General features: G+C 39.2%; 1 protein-coding gene across 1 annotated transcript in view; it reads left to right on the top strand.

Annotated features, from left to right (window-relative positions):
* Prkdc (protein kinase, DNA-activated, catalytic subunit) overlaps positions 1-16,699 on the top strand; it is a 199,243-nt gene extending 182,544 nt beyond the window's left edge. Inside the window, exons 77-86 of the mRNA XM_028778260.1 lie at positions 5,274-5,478; positions 6,875-6,942; positions 8,568-8,788; positions 9,041-9,133; positions 9,940-10,029; positions 10,446-10,517; positions 10,586-10,787; positions 12,549-12,737; positions 14,002-14,141; positions 16,183-16,699. Coding sequence (XP_028634093.1) covers positions 5,274-5,478; positions 6,875-6,942; positions 8,568-8,788; positions 9,041-9,133; positions 9,940-10,029; positions 10,446-10,517; positions 10,586-10,787; positions 12,549-12,737; positions 14,002-14,141; positions 16,183-16,387 — 1,485 coding nt within the window. The 3' untranslated portion in view covers positions 16,388-16,699. The remainder of the gene's footprint in view (positions 1-5,273; positions 5,479-6,874; positions 6,943-8,567; positions 8,789-9,040; positions 9,134-9,939; positions 10,030-10,445; positions 10,518-10,585; positions 10,788-12,548; positions 12,738-14,001; positions 14,142-16,182) is intronic.
* The last annotated feature ends 1,597 nt before the right edge of the window (positions 16,700-18,296 follow it).

Here is an 18,296-nt window from a genome sequence, read left to right as displayed (position 1 = left end):
CAAGTATAAAGTTATGTTTGTATAGTTATCTTCTTTTAGGGTTGTTGGAAGATTACTTCCTTGCTTTTTCTAGGTTGTAGTTTCCCTCCTTGTGTTGGCGTTTTCCATCAATTATCCTTTGAAGTGCTGGGTTTGTGGGAAGATATTGTGCAAATTTGGTTTTGTCATGGAATATCTTGGTTTCACCATCTCTAGTGATTGAGAGTTTTGCTGGGTATAGTAATCTGGGCTGGCAATTGTGTTCTCTTAGGGTCTGTATGATGTCAGTCCAGGCTCTTCTGGCTTTTATAGTCTCTGGTGAGAAGTCTGGTGTAATTCTTATAGGTCTGCCTTTATATGTTACTTGACCTTTTTTCCCTTACTGCTTTTAGTATTTTTTCTTTGTTTTGTGCATCTGATGTTTTGATTATTATGTGACAGGAGGTATTTCTTTTCTGTTCTAGTCTATTTGGTGTTCTGTAGGCTTCTTGTATGTTTATGAGCATCTTGTTCTTTACGTTAGGGAAGTTTTCCTCATTAATTTTGTTGAAGATATTTACTGGCCCTTTAAGTTGGGAATCTTCATTCTCATCTATACCTATTATCCTTAGGTTTGGTCTTCTCATTGTGTCCTGGATTTCCTGGATGTTTTGAGTTAGGAGTTTTTTGCATTTTGCATTTTCTCTGACAACTGTGTCAATATTTTCCACCGTATCTTCTGCATTTGAGATTCTCTCTTCTATCTCTTGTATTCGGTTGGTGATGCTTTCATCTATGACTCCTGATCTCTTTCTTAGGTTTTCTATCTCCATGGTTGTCTCCCTTTGAACTTTCTTTATTGTTTCTATTTCCAGTTTCAGATCCTGAATGTTTTTGTTTAATTTCTTCTTTGTGTTTTCTTGCATTTCTTTAAGGGATTTCTGTGATTCCTCTTTAAGGGCTTCTATCTGTTTACTTGTACTCTCCTGTATTTCTTTAAGGGAGTTACTTAATTCCTTCTTATAATCCTCTATCATCAAAATGAGAAGTGATTTTAATTCTGAATCCTGCTTTTCAGGTGTGATGGGGTGTTCAGGGCTTGCTATATTGGGAGAACTGGGTACTGATGATGCCAAGAAACTTTGGTTTCTGTTGCTCATGTTCTTGCGCTTGCCTTTCGCCATCTGGTTACCTCTAGTGGTACCTGCCCTCACTGTGTAAGACTGGAGTCTGTATTTCCAGTTATCTTGCTTATTGCAGAGCTCCTCGGAGTCCAGATGTCTCTGTGGTGTTATGCTCCTAATCTCCTGGGTGGAAGAACTCCTGGGACTCAGGCCACCTCTTGGATCTGGAAATCCTTCTGCTCTGAGTGCAGTGGCTCCTCGATGACTCAGGATTCAGTTTCTCCACAGGACAGGAGCAGACCAACTCTGTGTCTGCTCCAGCCCAAAGTCTCAATTTTCTTATATCTATGTTTTCTTATATCTAGGTCTTATGACCTGATATATGGTCAATTTTGGAGACAGTTCCATGAGCTGCTGAGAAGAAAGTATAATCTTTTGTTTTGGGGTGAAATATTCTGTAGCTATCTGCTATGTCCATTTGATTTATGAAGTTCACTCCAGCATTCCTCTGTTTAGTTTTTGTCTTGATGACCTGCTTTTTTGTGAGGGTAGAAGAGAAAGTCTTCCACTGTCAGTGTGAGAGTCAATACGTGATTTAAGCTGTAGTAGTGTTTCTTTTATGAACTTGGGTACCCCTGTGTACTGGCTGGTTTTGTGTATCAACTTGATACAAGCTAGAGTCATCTGACAAGAAGGAGCTTCAGTTGAGGAAATGCCTCCATGAGATCAAGCTGCAAGGCATTTGCTCAATTAATGTTCCATGGGGGAGGGTCCAGCCCATTGTGGATAGTGACATCCTTGGTCTGCTGGTTCTGGGTCCATAGGAAAACATGCTGAACAAGTCATATGAAGCAAGCCAGTAAGCAGCAATCCACCATGGCCTGTGCATCAGCTCCTGCCTCCTGGTTCCAGCCTTGCTTGAATCTGTGTTCTGACTTCCTCCAATGATGGACTATAATCTAGAAGTGTAACCTGAATAAACCTATTGATCCACTGATTCCCCAACTTGCTTTTTTGTCATGGTGTTTCATTGCAGCAATAGAAACCCTAACTAATACACCATGTGTTTGGTGCATAGATGTTTAGAAATGCAATATCCTTTTGGTGGATTTTTCCTTCAATTATATAGTGTCTTTCCCTATCCTAGTCAGTTTTGGTTTGAAGTCTGTTTTGTCAGGTATTATAATGGCTACCTACACCTGTTTGCTTCTTGAAGGGTCCATTTGCTTAGAATATCTTTTTCTATCCTTTTACTGTGAGGTGATGATGAGATATTTCTTGGATGCAGTAGAAAGATAGATCCTGTTTTCTAATCCAGTGTGTTAGTCTTTGTCTCTTTATTAGAGATTTAAGACCATTAATAATGAATGTGATTAAAAAGCAATATTTATTGAAGGGGAACTGTCACAAAGGAATGGAGATAAGCTAGAAGGGAAGGCTGAGAAGATTGATGGGAAGGACATAAGTTGCCAGTGGCAACTTTTCTTTCTGGTGTAGACACTCATTCTCAGCATCATTTTTTCTTGGCCCTTTACCTCTTACTGGTCTACCAACCAGGATGTTCTTTATCCTTCAACACTTCTGTTGGTAGTTCCCAAGCCTACTGTCTACATGGCAGTTATGTTAGGATATAAATTATATGTTCTTACAGTTCATTCACCTAATATGTACAGTGTAGTAGCTGTTAGTATAGTTATAGAAGTTTGAAGTCATTACTACATAACTATTAGAACATTTTATTCACCATAGAAAGTAGCCAACCCTGTGCCCACTTACTGTTAACTCTTCATTTCCTGCTCCTGCCAGCCCCTGGTAACCTGGTAAAGCTCCTTCTAGACCTTAGCATGTTTTTACATTCATTCTTTATTACTAAGTTTCTTCCCACTGTTGATCTTTCTCTTCCACCCTATATCCTGCTGTTTCATTGTTGATCTCTGATCAGTAAGCATTCTTCAGTCTTATGAATAGTGCTGTTCTGTACATCTATCAGCTTTTGTGGGGAGGTATTTTCAATTCTTTTAGGATATCCTCAAGAATAGAGAGCAACTTTCTCTTTATCCAGTCCTTTCCTTTAATCCTCCTGATCCTCCTGATTTTGACTTGCATGCAGAGGTTTTTGAGATTTTTTTTTTTTTGGTCTCTTCTTCCATCTAAACATACTTCCAGTTATGGAACAGTCATCTTAAATTAGGTGACTAGGGGGTGGAGAGATGGCTCAGTGGTTAAGAGCACTGATTGTTCTTCCAGAGGTCCTGAGTTCAATTCCCAGCAACCACATGGTGGCTCACAACCATCTGTAATGGGATCTGATGCCCTCTTCTGGTGTGTCTGATCACAGCAACTGTGTACTCACATTCATAAAATAAATAAATCTTTAAAAAAAATTAGGTGACTAGGATAACTTTAATTAAGTAGAGGTTGCTTTTGTGGGTTATACTTAGTGTACTTTAGATTAAAGGTAGGAGCACACAAGGCTTCCTGTAGCTTAAACATGGGAAGACAACCTAAAAACACCGTGAACTTTTATATTTTGCTTTCTGATACACATTGAGGTCAGTATCCTGTTGTGTTTGTGGTATTGATTCTTGAATATTCAAGTGACTCTAAGCAAAATCATCATATAATTAAGTAACAAATTATACTTAGGTTAGTTTAATAAAATTATACAGTTATAGAATATTAGATAAGAAAAGATATATTTGGTTTGTTTTCCCAAAACAGTAGCCCACACATTTTACAAGCCCAGGTTTGCAGCTTTCTAGGCCTTACAAGTCTGTTATCAGAGCCTGCATCGGCCATTATCATATGAAAGTGCTAGAAGAACTCTGTTTTTGAACAAAAGCTGTGAACTGAATGTTGTGTGCTGAGCTGTGCTTTACTGAAAGGAAGATAAGAACAGCAGTGAGAGAACTAGACCAGGATCCCTTGACCTACAGGCTGAGGGCATCTCTGTGAAAGGGCTTCCTTTCCATGGTTCTAATGCTACAGCCTGTCCTACCCTATTCAACTGAATGAGAATGGCCTTGCTTGAAAAACTACCATGTTCTCTTTTTAAAGCCATAGCTACTTTAGATTTAAATCTTTTCTCTATATGCTGGGTCCAGTGTTTACTGCCGTAAGAGTATATCAGCACACATCACTGTTCCTCCCTACTGTTGTCAAGCACAGCCACACACAGCCTTTTACTAAGCTACAAACTCCTTTGTGTGTATGTGTGTGGTTCAGAAGACTAAATTTAGTACCCTGAGCATGCTGGATAGTACTATGCCAAAGTACTATCTACAGTCCTTTATTTCTATATTTTCAATCCATTTCTAAATTGGAGAAGAAATATCTTTATGTGTCAATTTTCTTACTAGAAACTATCAATGTCAGTTTGAAAAAAAGTAATCAAGTATGTAGCACTTGGGAGGTGGGGAAAGGAGAAGCAGAAGTTCATGAACTGCATGAGACTCTGTCTTAAAGCCAAAAAGATGATCTGCTAAATCTTGAGTCCCCAGTTTTGCTTTATTTTTTATTTGATATCAAGCTTTTTATTCAAATAAATATTTTTAAAAGAATACATTCCAAGATACAGTACTTCTGATAATTGCTTCTAGAATTATTGATCTTATAATATTTATACTGGTTTATGATCTAGAGCAATGTCTCAATAGACCCTGACTATGACCAGTATCACTCTTTCCCTCTTCTCTTTAGCTCCTATGAAGAATTGTGAACTATTTGTTCTTATTTAATTGCTCCTTTGATTTTGCTTTTAACTTTGTTTCTAATTATTCACGTCATTCTTTGTACATCAAATGAAGTAAGCCTAGAACAACTGGACAGAGTGCAGAGAGGTTAGAAGACCTTGCCATGGTTGTTTTCTTTTTCTGTTTTTGTTTTGTTTTGGGGGACAAGGACTCACTATGTAGACAAAGCTATTGTTGAACTCACAGAGATTGACCTCCCTCTGTCTCCAGACAATGCTGAGAATAAAGGCCTGTACCATACGCTCAGCTCTTTGCTGTGTTTTTGAAGCAAACTAGAGTTTGTAACTAGGAGCCATTCTAACAATGACCTGTCTAACGGAAGTTAAGGCACAGACAAAAGAGACATTCGACATATTTTAGAATATTGAAATATAAGTTTGGAGCTTTTTCAAATGTACAAAAGAAACACTGAACTTTACAGTAAATTTTTTATTTCCAGGCTTTTGGGAAAGAATTTGTCAAAAGCTTTGGGAATGGTGGTTCTAAGCTACTTACAATGAAGCACAGTGACTTTTGTAATATCACTGACTCATTACTTATAAGGATGAGAAAAGACTCAAAGCTACCTGGGAACCTGAAAGAGTATTCCCCCTGGATGAGTGAGTTCAAAGTGCAGTTCCTGAAAAGTGAACTGGAGATTCCTGGTGAGTGGGAAAAACTCTTCTTAAGGAGAATAATGTGGTAGCAAGAACTTGCGTTTTCTAAGTAATGACATTGGGATCTTAACAGATGTGTGTGTTTGTGTCTGCACATGTGCACACATGCATTTGCACAGGGATGCATATATTATGTAAAATATGCATGTGGAAGTCAGAGAACAACCCTAGGTATTCACCTTTCCTAGCCACCTTGCTTGAGAGACAGGACCTTTTTTTTTTCTGCTTCATACAGCAGACTGGCGGGCCTGTGTGCACCTGTGCACCTCTGCTTTCCAGACCTCATGGGATCACAGGACCTGGGAGCAACTAGGACCACAGACAACTCAGCTGTCATAGCTGGCTTTTGCATGAGTTATGGCAATTTCAACGTGTGCTATACTAGAAGTACTTTCGCCCACTGGGCTATCTCCCCAGCCAATCTGGGTTTTGTTGTCTTGTTTTGCTTTGTTTTGCTTTTAAGATTTACTTACTTTTGGTTATGTGTCTGTCAGGGTAGGTGCATGGAAGTGCAAATGCCCACAGACCAAGATAGTGTGTTGTATCTTCTGGAGCTGGAGTTCTTAGTGGTTGTAAGCTTCCTACCATGGGTGCTGAGAAACAAACTCAGGTTCTCTGAAACAGCAAATGCTCCTAACTGCTGAGGCATCTCTCCAGTGTCCCACCTCAACCATGTTCATTATTAGGAAAACCTGTAGTTGCTATAAATTAGTACAGTTTACTATATTTTTTTTATTACAGCAATTGTTCAGATTTCCATTTGTACTTATAGGAACCCCAAAGCATTGACTCCTACTTTGTTTCTGAGTAACTTTTCTTCAGAAATAAATAGCAGTGTAGAGAGGTCACTTCCTAGTCACCAGCTGGTCTGATTCAAAGAGAACAGCAACAGGAAAACAGACTGTCACACTGAGGTAGGCAAATGCAGCAAACTGTCAGAAGAAATTTCTTTCCTATTCCTTCTTCTCCAACCTAAAATTTTCCTAAGAAAGTAATGTTTTAATCTGGTGACTGATTTTCCAGTCTCAACAAATAGAACATTATATAGAGATATACTCTTGTTATTTTGTTGACAAGTGTGCAGTTACACTCATCAGGAAAATAGAGCTGTTTCCTTTTTTTGTTTGTTTTTCTTTTTAAAACAGGGTCTTACTATATAGACCAGGCTGGCCTGGAACTCACAGTCTCACCTGCCTCTGCCCCCTGGATGCTGGGATTAAAGGTGAAGCCATACCTGGCTATGGCTAATTTTTATAAATGAAAACTTTGAATTAAAAAAAAAGTATGTTACATAAACATTTTTTAATTAAATCAACATAGATGTTTTAAAACATGTAGGGTTTATAACAGACAGTTTCTAAGCAAGGCTCTATGTTTGCATTAGGACAATATGATGGGAAGAGCAAACCACTGCCTGAATATCACGTGCGGATCTCTGGATTTGATGAGCGGGTAGGTTGTGTTTGTCATCACTATCTCTGTGACATTTGATATATTGGTCAACTTTCCAGGAGCATGTTGTTCCCAAATTATAATATTGATCAAATTCCTAAAGATAGTGTCTCCAATGTTTCAGTATCAGTTGCATTTAAGAATATTATAAGTTAAGTACTGGATGATCAGCCCTGAAATATTTATATTATATGGACTTAATACATTATGTTTCGGAGTATATATGTATAGACAACAACAACAATGTATACATATATATGCGCATGCATGCAATAACAGTTGATGAAAATAGAAGCCATGAATTTGAAGACAAGTGAGGAGGGATATATGGGAGCGTTTGGAAGGAGAAAGAGGAGGAAGAAATGCAATTAAATTATGTCAAAAATAAAGAAAAATATAATTTAGTAAAGTAAGTATAGTATAAGCTATATATGTCCATTGTAGATTATGTATAGAATTAATCATGTAAAAAGACCTTTATGTTGAACATCACATACTAAGAAGGATATCCAGTTATAGGCAGTATCTGTAAACAAGAATTGAGTTTGCACAGATATAGTACTCAAGCATGGCAGATGGCCCCAAAGCCTACACCCCAGATTCTGCTTTTGTATACCACCTGACTCTGTCTTCAAAGAGAAGTCTTTCTTTGAGGAATACGTCCACCCTGACCATGGTATAGTGAGCTACTCTGAAACTGCCCTTTAAGTATTTTTTGCTCTAGTAGTACACACTGTAGCCCCAGCTCTTCAGGAGATAGAAGGACCACTTGAGCCCAGGCATTAGAGACTAAGCTAGGTAACATAGCAAGACTATTTTTAAAAGAGCAAAAGTGTAGCAGTTCCCAATTAACTACTTGAATTGATCCTGATGGTAGAGGTCTGTGAGGTCTGTTCTTCACTACCTGCCCCAATGTTCTAGGTTTCTGAATGAAAGGCACAGTTACACAGCATGTATATGTAATATATATATATGATATATATCATATATATATTTGGTTTTTCGAGACAGGGTTTCTCTGTGTAGCCCTAGCTGTCATGGAACTCACTCTGTAGACCAGGCTGGCCTTGAACTCCAAAATCCGCCTGCCTCTGCCTCCCAAGTGCTGGGATTAAAGTGCGTCACCACTGCCCGGCCCCTTTATATTTTCATATGCCTTAAATAGCTCAATGGCTGAGTCACTCCCTAGCGTTCATGTGGCTAATCTACCCCCTCCAATGTCCCTGAGTTATTACTTACTAACATCTCGATTCCATCTTTGCTGCTCTGGACCATGCCTGGTAGCCCTTTTGGAGCCTCTCTCCCCCAGCTCCTACATGGGGGCTGTGCTCTCTGTCCCACACCTTCTCAAGTTTTGCACCTCCTCTCCACCTTCCCCCAGCTTGGTGGGTCTCCTTCTTCCTCCCCTTTCTTCCTGTCGCTAGCCTGGGAATCCTAAAAGTCCTGCCTTTGTATGCTCTGCCCTGCCATTGGCTGCTGACAACATTATTCACCAATCAAAACCAATAGGAACAGAGTTCCTCAATGTCATATATGAGAGTTTGAAATTTGGGGGGCCAAATTAACATTATATAAGCAACATTAGACTAAACTCACTACTATAACAAATCTCTTAATGTTTAAAGGTAAAAGTAATGATCTCCTTGAGGAAACCAAAGCGCATCATTATTCGAGGCCATGATGAAAAGGAATACCCATTCCTGGTAAAAGGTGGTGAGGACCTCCGTCAAGACCAGCGCATTGAGCAGCTCTTTGAGGTCATGAATGCCATCCTCTCTCAGGATGCTGCCTGCAGTCAGAGAAACATGCAGTTAAGGACTTACCGTGTTGTGCCCTTGACCTCTAGGTATGGCCTGAGTGAACCTATTTATATTGGTGAAAGAACTTATCTCCCACACTGGCTGAGTTCTAAAGTGGGTTTATGGGTTCTTGAAGCCTCCCATGGTCAGAACTCAACTAGAATTATATAGGAAGTAAGTGAGGAAGTGTAGATTGGATGGGAAGACATCTGTTTCTCTTTGATTCTTCAGAACCTCTTTTTTTCTGATGAAGAAATACCAATTGTACTTATTTATAAACATTGTGTTTTATTTTTCAGATTAGGATTAATTGAATGGATTGAAAATACTATGACCTTGAAGGACCTTCTTTTGAGTAGTATGTCACAAGAGGAGAAAGTGGCATATAACAGGTAATGTCTCCCATGTCACCTTGGGTAACCTAAAAATGCATAGAGATCTTCCTGCATCACAGTTAAAGGAACATGCTAGCTTTCACGACCACCACCCCACACCCACACCCACCCTACACCCACCCTCCCCTGTTCTTGAGGATGGGTTTCATTGTATAGTCCAGGTTTGCATTCGACTCATGAGCACAGGTCCATACTGCCAGCCTGCCCCTCAGCTTGTAATTATTTGTTTTGATTTCTGAAAGCTTATTAGACATTCAACACAAACTAAAAAGTAGCCAAATGTATACACACCAGAGTGTATCCACCTGCACATGTGCTGACTCTTGGTGTAAAATGTTACTGACGGCTTTTTCAAATTCAGGATGAGATTGCTGACAGTAAGAAAAGACTTCATCTTACCTAAAATGGGTTTTGTATATGTATCTACATTCAGGAAATGATAAAGAAATAGCTAGAACCTAGTCTAAAAGTAAGGAAAAATGGATTTGTGAATGATTTGAAAAGATTTAACTTACTGTCGATTGTCAGACTGCCTTTCAGGGTGACATGCCTAGGTCACAGATCTTTGTGTTTACTTTAGCATCTTATTTTTCTCTGTATGAAAAGAGAACTGTATTGTACCTGACTCTATTGTACCAGAGTTTTTGTGTGGGGGAGCTGCCTGAGTTTATCTTGGAGTGATTAAGAATGAATATGGCACATTGAAAGTTGGATTTATTCTTCACTGTTTTTCAATACATTTTCAGTGTTCCTTGCCATGCAAAATACCTCTCTAATCTAATTCTCTTTTTCCTACTTGCTAGTGATCCCAAAGCACCAATTCATGACTATAGAGACTGGCTGATAAAAGTGTCAGGGAAAAGTGATATTAAAGGCTATCTGCTAATGTACAAGTAAGTTTGACTTTTAAGTATTGGAGTCTATGTGCTAATGTACAAGTAAGTTGGACTTTTCTATCTTTGTTCATTCTTCTAAAAAGTGCATACTTTTGTAGAGTCCCGAATTAGTTTATATGATGCCCTGGCATCTGTGTCCAGCACTGGGAAGTGAGAGAAGAAAGCAAAGGATATATTTTGCTGCAGATATCATTATAATATAGTTATTTGAATTAATAATACTTTTTTCTTTGGGGTCAGGGTTTGGATTTTTTTTTTTTTTGAGACAAGGTCTCACTGTGTATCTCTGGCTGTCCTGGAACTCAGAAATCCACTTGTCTCTTCTCCCAAGTGCCACCATGTCCAGCTGATACAGTATTTCAGTGTAAATAATTTTAAGTCTGTTCTAATGAAATGTTTTTCTTAAATTACAGCAGAGCTAACCGGACAGAAACAGTTATGGCTTTTAGAAGAAGGGAAAATAAAGTGCCTGCTGATCTCTTAAAGTAAGTATGTTTGTGACTTCACAAACCTAGTGGCATAGCAGAGATGACATGTGGCTTCTGTCTCCTAGGCGGGCCTTTTTAAAGATGAGCACCAGCCCTGAGGCCTTCCTGGCGCTGCGTACTCACTTTGCCAGCTCTCATGCACTACTGTGCATCAGCCACTGGCTCCTCGGTATTGGAGACAGACACCTGAGCAATTTCATGGTGGACATGGAGACAGGCAGTGTGATTGGAATTGACTTCGGACATGCATTTGGATCGGCTACTCAGGTGTGTTGTGCTTAACTCTCACTCCTGATTTAGAATTGGAATATGTATTAGCCAGGATTCTCTAAAGGAGAAGAACTGATAGAATGAATATATACATGGGATTTATTAAAGTAATTTTAGACCGTGGTTCAGCTAGCCTAACAATGACTGTCTTCTGATAGAAAGGGCAAGAATGCAGTACTTGTTCAGTCCAGGAGACTGGATGTCTCAGCTGTACCAGTCAGGTGCTAGTCTTGGAAGATTCCTAGAGAGCTGCTAGTCTTCAGTCTGTGTTGGAATCCCAAAGAAGTAGATTATAATACCAGCAGAGGAATGCCTTGGCAACAGGATAGATAAACTTTCTAGGGAAACCTAGGGTAAATGGGCAAAAAATAAAAGTTTTCTTGTTCCATGTCTTTTATATAGGCTGCCACCAGGTGTGGCTCAGCTGCAGTATGAGAGTCTTCCCACCTCAAATGATCCAATCAAGGAAATCCCTTACAGGTGCACCCAGAAGCTTGGGTTTTTTAGTAGATTCCAGGGGAAGTCAAGTTGACAACCAAGTGGTGTTATAACACCTCCAGAAATTAATTAAAAGAAGTTGACTTTGGCATTGTTCTGAAACCTGACACTTTCTGAAGAAACAAATAATCTCACTCTCATTTTAGGCTCGTACATGGCCTGTAAGTCATAGGAGACATAGTGATATGTGATCAGAGCCAAGAAAAAAACATTACATTGTTATGAAAACATGTAACTAGAGTGTCCTATACAAAATGTAATTTAAATTGTTTCTGTTGTGCTTGAGTCTCCCAGCCTCTGGATTATTCCATAGAAGTTTATGCTTTGAGAGAATAATGCAATCTGAATTGATTATTCTTGGTTATAGAAATTATCTAGCTGATTTTAAGAAATGTGGAGTTTTCCAGGCATGGTTTATGCCTTTAACCTCAGCAAAAGGGAGGCTAGGGCAGTAAAATGATTGAAAATTCAAGAGAAGCATGGCCTTTAGTGTAAGACCCTAGTTTTAAAAACAGGACCAGTTAGATGGCTCAGTGGGTAAATGTGCATGCCAGGAAGCCTGATGCCCTGAGTTCAGTGCACAGAACCCACATTATGGTATAAGGAGACAACGAGCCCCTGTTTGGACAGAATGAACATTAAAAAGAAAAAAAAAAAGAAAGAAATCAAAAACAAGGAGATAAAAAAAAAAAAAAAAAAAAAAAAAAAAAGCAAACAAGGAGATACAGTTTGTAGTCTCACTAAAAGGGATAATACCTTTAAGGGGGTGCTCTATTTGCATTTTGCCTGTTTCGTTTTGTTTTGTTTTGTTTTTTTGAGAGTTCTAGTTCTTATATGTCATAGTTAACATCACTATTGCTAGGATGAAACACCATAAGTTGAGGAAAGGTTTTATTTGTCTTCCACTTCCACATCATAGCCCATCACTAAAGGAAACCAGAACAGTAACTCAAACATGACAGGAACACGGATGGCAGAAGGGTGCTACTTACTGGCTTGTTTCACATGGCTTGCCCAGCCTCATTTCTTATAGAACCCAGAACCAACAACCTAGGGATGGCTGTTATGGAACCACCCATAATGGGCTGGGTCTTCCCCCATCAATCCCTAATTTAAGAAAGTATTCTACAGGCTTGCCCCATCTTATAGAGGTATTTTCTCAATTGATAGTCCCTCCTTTGAAATGACTTTAGCTTGTGTCAAGTTGACATAAAACTATCCAGCACTATGTACTTAGATATACTTTTTTCTCTTATTTAGTTTCTTCCACTCCCTGAGTTGATGCCTTTTCGTCTAACACGCCAATTTGTCAGTCTCATGTTGCCAATGAAAGAAACGGGTCTGGTATGCATGGTCATGGTGCATGCACTGAGGGCTTTCCGCTCATGTGCAGATCTCCTCACTGACACCATGGAAGTTTTTGTGAAGGAACCCTCCTTTGATTGGAAGGTACATTTTAGTTTTGGATAGACACACTTATGTCTCCTTTGTATTGTGAAAATGCATCATTGTATTTACTGAAATGTTTATATTTTGTGCTACATTTCTCAAAACTAACCATAAAACATCAGATAAAAAGCAGAACATTAGTCAGGCGGTGGTGGCGCATGCCTTTAATCCCAGCACTTGGGAGGCAGAGCAGGCAGATTACTGAGTTCGAGGCCAGCCTGGTCTACAGAGTGAGTTCCAGGACAGCCAGGGCTACGCAGAGAAACCCTGTCTCGAAAAACAAAAAAAACAAAAAAAAGGCAGAACATTTATTTGGAAAAAACATACTACTATGTTTAGTTTGAGCCTAACTGGAGGTGACAGTGTGGATCCAGTGTTAACAGTAAGTATGAGTTCTGTTTTCATACATAATTTATTGCTGTTACTGTTGTTTTAATTATAAATAGGGTCTTACTCTAGCCTGAGCTAGCCTAGAACTCACCACATAGCCAAGGCTTTCCTGGAACTCAAGGGAATCTTGCCTCAACCTCTTGATTTCTGGAATTATAACAATCCTCCGGACCTACAACTTTTTACAAAAATATTTCATTTTTATGGGTATTTTGCCTGCAAATATATAAGTGTACCATATGTGTGCAGTGCCCTCAAAGGCCAGAAGAGGGAGTACCTGGATTAGAATTACAGAAGGTTTTTAACAACCATGTACTTTCTGGGATCTGAACCCTGGTCCTCTGTAAGAACTTCAAGTGCTCTGAATCCTTGAACCATCTCTCTGGCCAACAACAACTTTTGATTTAGAAATCATTCCATGTGATTTTTCTTTTTTTTTTCTTTGTTTTGTTTTTAATTTATTTTTGAGTACACTGTAAGCTGTCAGACATACCAGAAGAGGACATTGAAACCCATTATAGATGGTTGTGAACCACCATGTGGTTGCTGGGAATTGAACTCAGGACCTCTGGAAGAGCAGTCAGTGTTCTTAATGGCTGAGCCATTTCTCTAGCCCATGAATTCTTCCTTAATCCTAAGAACAGACAGTGCTGTTTGAATCAGTAGCGGAGCTCATCCTTTTCTATGGACTTCTCGCCTCTCTGCACCGCATGGTCATGGTGATAAGTGCCGTGTCAGTAGCTGATTAGAATGCTATAGAGCTGTTCCAGTTATAGATCTTTGTTTTAGGATCATTGCTTGATTTAATGTTTTTAATGTAATTTGTATATGCTATTATAATGAGTAGGAAAAAAAATGTGTTCCTTCCCTTTAGGGTTTTGAGCAGACAATGCTGAGAAAAGGAGGATCATGGATTCAAGAAATAAATGTAACTGAAAAGAATTGGTATCCACAACATAAAATATATTATGCTAAGAGAAAGCTAGCAGGAGCCAACCCAGCAGTTATAACTTGGTAAGACTTGATTGTGAACACAGAATCAGTGCGTATTCAGAAGTATGAAGCACTCCAGACTCTTGTGAGCAGTATGACACTCTTCACTGTGTAGATGGAGAAAGTGAGTCTTAGGGAGGCTTACCACTCCAAGCCCAGGCCTGCTAGGACTATGGCTTACACCTGTGTCTGTTTTGGGCTTCTATACAGCCAGCACCAATAGGAGCACCTCATATGAGGAGCTTGGAATTTATATTTGCCTTTGTACTTTTTAGGGCATTTGGCCTATTTGGTCGTGATGAACACTAGTATCTCGTAGTGAAGAACACAGTATGGGCTTCTCAGATAGCAACCTGAGCTGCATTGACCTTTAGGTTTGTTTGAAGTTTTTTAAAATTGAAACCTAAAGCAGATAGAAATTTGTAGGTATTATTCCTAGGAAGTAAAAAACGTAGACTTCAGTTCTGAGCAGTAGTAAGATGTACTCTGTAATTGACTTGATTTTCACAATAGTGTCAGATCTATACAGTGATTGGTGTTACCAAGAGAGTGAGCTGCAGAAATCAATTCAAAGTCTATCAGACTTAAATGTAAAACATTAAGTTGATCTTTATGATTGCACGTGCCTGTGACACAACATTGCTAGGTGTAACCCCAGAAGCATGAGGAAGACCAAGATACACAAGTTGGACTTGAGAATTCCCAACTGTGCTTTACAGGGTGTAATCAAGATCAGAGGAGGAATGGGAAAGTAACTGAGGGTTCTTGAGCTAACCTAAAAGCATAAGGCCTGAAGTTCTATTCCCAGAGCTAGATTTTGTTTTAAGATAAGGGTTGCAGGAATTACTTAGCAATAAGGGTGCTTGCTGCTTTTCCAGAGCACACATGTGCATGGACAAGCAAATAAATTTTTAAAAAATTTTAAGTAGTGGGGCTAGAGAGATAGCTTGGCATTTAAGAGCATTGTTGATCTTTAAAAGAACCCAGGTTTGGTTCCCCCACCCACAATCATCTGTACCTCCAGTTCCAGGGAATCTGAGGCCCCTTCTGTCCTTCTCAGACATAAGGCATCATGTAGTGCACATAAGTGTAGTGCACATGTAGTGTGCAGATAAAACATCCATACACATACAATTAAAAAAAAGTCATCTCTTAAAGAAAAAAAAAGGACAGTCCACATATTGACAAAATCCTTCAATTCTTATTATCTGAGAAAAGATTAATGCCTAAAATAAGCTTGTAAGTTCTTTAAAAGTACAGTGGGGTTGATGGGTAATAGACAACTCAGTAGTTAAGAGCACTTGCTCTTTCAGAAGGCTAGAGTTTCAGTTCCCACTTTACGCAGCTTATAACCGCTTGTAATTCCAACTCCAGGTTATCTGATGTCCACTTCTGGCCCCTGGAGGCACTCACAAGCACAAACATAAATCTCTCAAATAATTTTTCTTAAAGCCCAATGTGGTAATACAAACCTATAATCTCAGCAGATGGGATAGAAGTCATCCTTGACTACATACTAGGTTTGCAGCCATCTGACAAGTGGCCTTTTTAAAAACAAACTCTTTCTAATTTGATAATACAAAGACAACCCAATTTTTAAAACATGATCAAAGTAATCAAACATTTTTCTATAGAAAAATGTACAAATGGTAATGACCACTAACTGAATGGAGACATACTCAGCATAAGTAGTAGTTTAGCAAATGCAATGACAATCTGCTGCTTGTGTGTTATGACAGCTTTCAGGCGGGATGAAAGTGTGTGCAAGAGTGTGGAGATCTGCTTCGAAATTTAAAGAGTTACCAATGTAGCCAGTATGTCCACTCCTGAGTGGCTACAAAAATTTCTAAGCAAATGTTAATAGTTGTATTATTCATGCTTTATTTTTCTACTGACCCAAACTTTGAATTCACAGTTATGAGTGACATGAGGGAGGAAAATGTATAAATCATAAAATAATATTTTTAATGGAAAAAAATATTTTTAATGGATACAAATACAGGTCAAAAGGGGAAAGTCATTTGTGTCTGTGTTTTCATATTCTTTCAATACTTTTTTCCAGTGATGAGCTGCGTCTCGGTCATGAAGCTTCACCTGCCTTTGGGAGTTTTATAGCTGTAGCTCGAGGCAACAAAGACTACAACATTCGTGCGCAAGAGCCAGAGAGTAGACTTTCAGAAGAGACTCAAGTGAAGTGCTTGGTGGATCAGGCGACAGACCCCAATATCCTTGGAAGGACTTGGGGAGGATGGGAGCCTTGGATGTAAAGTCTATAGGTGTCACCAACCATAAAGCATTCTGTCTCTGAGAGAGTCTCCTAGACCTTCACTGGCAGCAGGATATCACTGACAAATTGAGGAAATCTATTTTATAGTGCTGGCAAGATGGCTCAGGGATAAAGGCACTTTTTGCCAACATTAACTAACTTCAATCCCTGAGACCCATATTGGAGACAGTGAATCAACTCCTGGAAGTTGTCCTTTGACCTTCACACATGTGTCATGTCTTACATTCACCCACATTCATATACATGCACACATATAAAAATAAAAAAATATGACAAATATTTCTTCCTCGTTTCAAAGAACCAACTTCGTTTCAATGATTTCTTTACGTTATTTTTTTCATTTTTATTTCATTAATTTCTATTCAGAGCTTGATCTTTTCTGTGTTCTATTGTTGGGTGTGGTGGGTGTTTGTACACCATGGTGTGGAAGCGTGTAGATCCCATGGATCAAATTGAGATCATCGGCTTGGCAGAAGCATCCTACCCTGTTGGCCCATTACAGATTTGTGTGTGTGTCTGTGTGTGTGTGTGTGTCTATGTGTGTATGTGTGTGTCTGTGTGTCTGTTATTCAATCTCAATAGCTGTATTCTTTGTCATTTTTTAATGCTGTTTAAACAACCTGTTCCTTGGTGTAAGTATGTTATTTGAGTCATCTATTTCTGTGTGAGGGTTAATCTGGCTTTATGTCTAAAAGCATTTGTTTTATGGGATTGAGTACACCTGAGTTTTGTGCATGTATGTTCTTGATTCAGTATGAAATGACCTTCATCTCTGATAAGTTAAGCTTTAAGTCTGTTTGGCTTCAAATCCTCCGTGTTTTCTGGTTTCATTAGCCCGGAATATCTTTGTCCATCCTTTCACCCTAAGGTAGTGTCTGTCTTTGATGAGGACAGTAAATGACGAATTTTGTTTCCCTTTTAGACAGGGTCTCTCTACATATCCTTGGTTGTCTTTAGACCAGGCCATCCCAGAAATCCCAGAGATCTCCCTCACTCTGCCTCCCGAGTGCTGGAATTAAAAAGGTTTACCACTATTCCCAGCTGAGTTGTCTTTTCTAATCCAATGTGCTAACCTGTTTCTTTTGAGCAAGAAGTTGGGACCATTGTCTTAGTTGGGGTTTCCATTGATGTGAAGAGACACCATGACCAACACAACTCTTATAAAAGGACATTTAATTAGGGCTAGTGTTCAGAGGTTCAGTCCATTAACATCAAGGCAGGAAGCATGGCAGTGTGAAGGCAGACATGGTGCTGGAGAAGGAGCTCAGGATTCTGCATCTTGATCCAACTGCAACCAGGAGATAACTGTCTCCCAGGCAGCTAGGAAGAGGGTCTCAAAGCCCACCCCCACAGTGACATACTTCCTCCAACAAGGCCACACCTACTCCAACAAGGTGTTCCACTTCCTGGGCTAAGCATATTCAAACCACATTCCATCCACTCCCCGGTACCCATAGGCTTGTTCAAACACATGAGTCTATGGAGGCCAAACCTAAACATAGCATAATGCAAAATACATTCAGTCCAACTTCAAAAGTCCCCACTGTCTCAAAAATATTTAAAAGTTCAAAGTCTCACCTGAGATTCAATCAATTAACTGTAATTCCCCTATAAAATCAAAATCAAGAAGCAGATCACATACGTCCAACATCACAGGGTATACATTACCATTCCAAAATGACATAGGAAATCCCAGACAAAAGCAAGACAAAAAGGCAACTCAGCAAACTCCAAATTCTGCATCTATGAAGATAAGTCTGATGTCAAAGTGCCCTTCAGATCCCCAAATCCTTCCAGCTTTCTTGACTGTAACAAACTTCTTTTGGGCTATTTCCACTCCCTTTTAGTACCTTTCCTCAGCAGGTATCACACAGCTCTGACATCTTTTA

This window comes from Grammomys surdaster, unplaced genomic scaffold, assembly GCF_004785775.1.
Source record: "Grammomys surdaster isolate TR1022 unplaced genomic scaffold, NIH_TR_1.0 331, whole genome shotgun sequence".
NCBI lineage: Eukaryota > Metazoa > Chordata > Mammalia > Rodentia > Muridae > Grammomys > Grammomys surdaster.
This window is presented reverse-complemented; position numbering and strand designations above follow the sequence as displayed.